Source organism: Panthera uncia (assembly GCF_023721935.1).
Source record: "Panthera uncia isolate 11264 chromosome A3 unlocalized genomic scaffold, Puncia_PCG_1.0 HiC_scaffold_11, whole genome shotgun sequence".
Classification (NCBI taxonomy): domain Eukaryota; kingdom Metazoa; phylum Chordata; class Mammalia; order Carnivora; family Felidae; genus Panthera; species Panthera uncia.
The window spans coordinates 1537480-1541652 of record NW_026057578.1 but is presented as its reverse complement, the minus strand read 5'-3'; the positions used below and the strand labels follow the sequence as shown (position 1 = coordinate 1541652).

The 4173-nt window shown below is 66.7% G+C and overlaps 1 protein-coding gene across 1 annotated transcript in view; it reads right to left on the bottom strand.

Annotated features, from left to right (window-relative positions):
* The window catches only part of GATA5 (GATA binding protein 5), a 10325-nt gene extending 9000 nt beyond the window's left edge, over nucleotides 1-1325 (bottom strand). Inside the window, exon 1 of the mRNA XM_049650497.1 lies at nucleotides 397-1325. Within this exon, the coding sequence (XP_049506454.1) occupies nucleotides 397-940 (544 nt within the window). The 5' untranslated portion in view covers nucleotides 941-1325. The remainder of the gene's footprint in view (nucleotides 1-396) is intronic.
* Between the last annotated feature and the right edge of the window lie 2848 nt (nucleotides 1326-4173).

The window sequence follows — 4173 nt, the reverse complement described above, 5'->3', positions numbered from 1 at the left end:
ATCCAAATTGGCACCCCGGGGGCGGGCGGTGAGCCACTGAAGCCAGGTCTCAAATTAGAATATGTAAACATTCTAGAAGGAGCAGAGTGTGGCCGCTTACTGAAATAAATCGTATTCTGAATTTTATAAAAACCACTTAGAAACTTCTCATAAGAGCGTATGAGGTGAGCTCAGCTGGTGAGACCCAGGGGGTTGGGTTCAGGAGAAAGGAAGCCCAGGACGGCAGTTTTGGTCTCAGGGGGGGTGACATTGTGGCAGATGCCGTATTCTGCCCGCGTGTACTTGTCCCGCAGTTCTGGGCCTGGCGGGGGTGAGGCGGGTGGCGCCGGAGCCTTGGCCGGGTGCAGGACTGCACCCCGGTAGGCCCAGCACCCAGCACCCCAGGGTCACACTCACCGAAGGTGGCTCTGCGGCTCGGGAGGCCAGCCGGGCGGCCCTGGAGGCCGTGCAGGACGCTGCCTTCGAAGGGTCCGGAGGTCCAGGACGGAGCCACCTCGGTGCTCACGTAGGCGGGGTAGGCGGCGGGGTAGGACGCGCCCACCGGCCGCCCCAGCGGGGCCGGGTACTGCTCGCGCGCCAGCAGCGCGCCCTGGTAGGCGCCGCCGTCGCGGGTCCCCGCGCCGCCCCCACTGCCGGGCCCGGGGGGGCCGTGCGGAAAGGGGCAGGCGGTGGCTCCGGGCGGCTGGGCGGCCGGCGGGTGCGGGCCGCCGGAGCCGAAGGCTGAGGAGTCTGCGGCCGCCGCCTGCGCCCAGCCGGGGTGCGCGCCTAGCCCGGGGGCCTGGGGGCCCGGCTCGCACGCCGGCAGGTAGGGCAGCATGGAGGGGACGCGCGCGGGCGGCACGAACACCGGGGAGCCGGCGCCCGGCGCGTGCAGAAAGGCGCCCGAGTCGGCGTAGGCGGCCTGGCTGGGGCTCGGGGCCAGCGCCAGGCTCTGGTACATCTTCCCCGACGCGGCCCGGACCCGCGGGGAGGGGGCGCCGGCGTCGAGCTCCCGGGCGCTGTGCGCCGCCTCGGCGCCCGCGTCCCCGCTCCGCAGCGGGCCGCGGGGTCAGCACGGCGGGGCGCGGGTGGCCCCCGGCGGCCCCGGCGCAGCCCGAACGCCGAGCTCACCTCCTCCACGGCCGGGCCTCCGAGCTTCCCGGGGTGCGCTCGCCAGGGCCCGCGGTTGGGGGGGCGGGGGCGCCGCGCTGGGAGAGGGCGCCGGGCCCGGTGGGGCGCTCACGGGCTGGGGGCGAGGAGCGGAGGGCGCGGTGGTCTCGGCGGGCGGGCGACAGGCGGGCTGGAGACTGGGAGCCCGGGGCCGCGCGGTCCCGCAGGGAATCCCGGCGCCCCCGCCCCTCCCCTCCCCTCCCCTCCCCTCCCCCCCTTCCCTCCCCTCCCCTCCCCTCCCCTCCCTCCTCTCCCCTTCTCTCTCCTCCCTTCCCGCGGGGTCAGCGCTGGGGCTGCGGCCGCCGTGCCACGTGACCGGAGCAGGCCCCGTCGCCTGTCCCGGACAGGGACGCGGGGCACCCGGAGCCCAGCTCGGTGTCCCTGGGCTGGAGCCGGGTGGACGAGGCCCTCCCGCCCAGAGTCCAGCCGGAGTCCCGCAGTTTCCTCAGTTTCTGACCGCGGGGGATCCCAGCGGGGCCGGGCAGAGGTGAGGGGGAGAAGGCCAGGCGCCACCTGTCTGTGCTCCTTGTCGCCTCGCCCCCCCCACGCCCCCCGCGGACGTTCCCTGGGCCCAGGTGGTGGGGTGGGGAGCAGGGGCTCCGGAAGGTCTCCTCCAGGATCCAGGAGTGTGGGATGGGTGGGAGGCCACCTGGGTCCCTGAGGTGCCCCCTGGCACTCCCTGGGTGGCCCCCTGGTGGCAGCACTGTGGCAGAGATGGCCTTTCCTTCAGCCTCCTGCTGGATGCCCCAGCCTCCTCCACAGGCCCCAAGCTCTCTGCTGCTGTCACAGCACTGACTGGGTGACCCTGGCTGGGCAGGAGCAGGACTTACCAGACAGCCCTTGAATGTGGGACTTGGCGCTGTGAATGTCCTTCCTTTAAGAAATGGGCCCTTGGCTCACCTTTGCCCATGGCACCTCCATGGTGGCCTAGACTCTGGGGCTCTAGGCCTGCGGGAGGGGGGGGGTGCGAAACGGCCACCGCTTGCGCCCCTCCCTGCGTTCCCTGTGCTGACAGCAGGCAGGGATTTGGGGTGCTCTTTGAGGCACCCAGGGTGAACCTGGTTGGGCTGCCCAGGAAGCACTGTCCTGGGAGGTGACAGGGAAGGCCCCCCACTCACACCCTGGCTGGAGACCCCGCAGAAGTTTCCAGGGCAGGCCCCTGATTCTCCACAAGCCTTGTCAGGTGCCATGGGGAAGGGGAGCATGGCCTTGGGGCAGGTGGCCTTGGGGCTGCGGACTGCTTCCCTGCCCCTATGCTCCCCCAACCCCTCCACTCCTCCCCCCTCCCCCACCCCCTCCCTCCACCCCTCTCCCACCCCTCCCGCCTCCCCTATCCCCCACCCCCCAACCCCCACCCCTCCACACCCTAACCCCTCCACCCTCCACCCCTCCGAGCTCCCATCCGCCTACAGGGATGGACTCCTGTGGTGCCCGCTCTCCCCACCCACCTCTGGAGTCTGAGCCGGGGCCCCTCCTTTGCCCATCTCTCTCTAGACTTTGCCAGTGGATCTATCTTTCCCTCTTTCAGCTCTTTCAGAGTGGGTCCCCGAAGGACGGAGAGGTGTCCCCGTGCTACTCAGGGTCCTAGAAGCTCGCTGTGCCAGGGGCGCCTCGCAGCTCTAGAGGGCCCAAAGCAGGTCGAACCCCACTCCTTCTGCCCTCAGAGCCCAGGTTACTGAGAAAGTGGACATGGAAAGGGGGGATGTCCCGCCAGTGCCACTGGAGGTGAGGAGAGGCGAGACAGGGAGACCCCACCCCCACCCCCCAAGGAAAGGTCCAGAGAAGAAGGAAAGATCCACGACCAGCCTGGGATCAGGCTGGGGCTGTGGGGCAGGGGCTTGTCTTCTGTACCAGGGATAAACTGCCATCAGTCCTCGAACAGCAAGTTCCAGCATCCGTGGGCCACGTGCTTTGTCCTGTGGCGTTTCCTCTTAATTCTCGCGTCAGCCTCAGGATGTACATGATGTTATTATTATTCCCGTTACAAACAGGTAAACAGGTGACAGAGAGGTTAGCTAACGTGCCCAAGGTCACCCAGCTAATAATTAAACCGGGTAATTAAAACAAATGCACACCATTCATAAGGGAGGCAATGTCTGGTCGCTTTTTCTGAATTCACCAATCTCTAGAATGGACATGAATTAGTTTCACAATTAAAAGGCTGAGGCTCTTCTTCCAGGAGAATGTGGAGGCGGGGGTGGGGTGGGGTGAAAGCTGCCTCTAAATCCTGGTCTCCAACCGAGGAGCTTACTCTCGAAAGCCCCCTCACTGGCTGTGCCCCACACAGGACCTTCTGCTGTGTCCAGGGCTGGGCTGCCTCCCCTGCGGTCCTGGGGCAACAGCCCCCTGGGGTTGGGACGGGAGCCCACCGCCCTGGAGCCTAGAGGCTGCGGTGGTATTTCCTGCCCCCACTCCGGGAGCCGGACCCCCTGCCCGCCGTCCCCCACCTTGGGGCGCAGCCACATGGGGGGGGGGTGTAGGGACAGTGGTTGTCTGCAGCAGCCTCTGGCCTCTTCACAGATCACTTCCCCTTGAACCAAAAAGAAAGGCATCTCAGCCCGAAAGGCAAAGCCCAGGTCCTTCCCCACCCCAGGCCTGCCTTGCCCAGCCTCCCCCTACCCCCCACAAAGGCCTTCTGCGCCACTGCCCCTCAGGAGGGAGGCAGGCGCCCCGGTCCCCCCACCCCCTGCCAGCCCCTCCAGCTGCAAGCCTGCCTCTCCCCTAAGCCTTTGCCCATACTGCTCTTCAACGTGGAGGACCCTTCCTTTGCTCTCTTTTCTACTTGATGAACTCCTACACATCCCTCAAGGCCCAGCTTGCAAATCCCCTTCAGTCTGGCTTTCCCTGATAAATTGCTCTCCCCCCTCCCTTGTGCCGAATCATGTTTTGTGGTCAGTTGGCCGTGTTCCTGTTCAGCCTTCTCAGCAGACACTGAACCTCGAGGAAAGTTTTGGGGCCAGTAGGTCTGAGTACTAACATGAAGCTGTCAGATCATCGGGGCTCCACGTTGTCATCTCAGGGCTG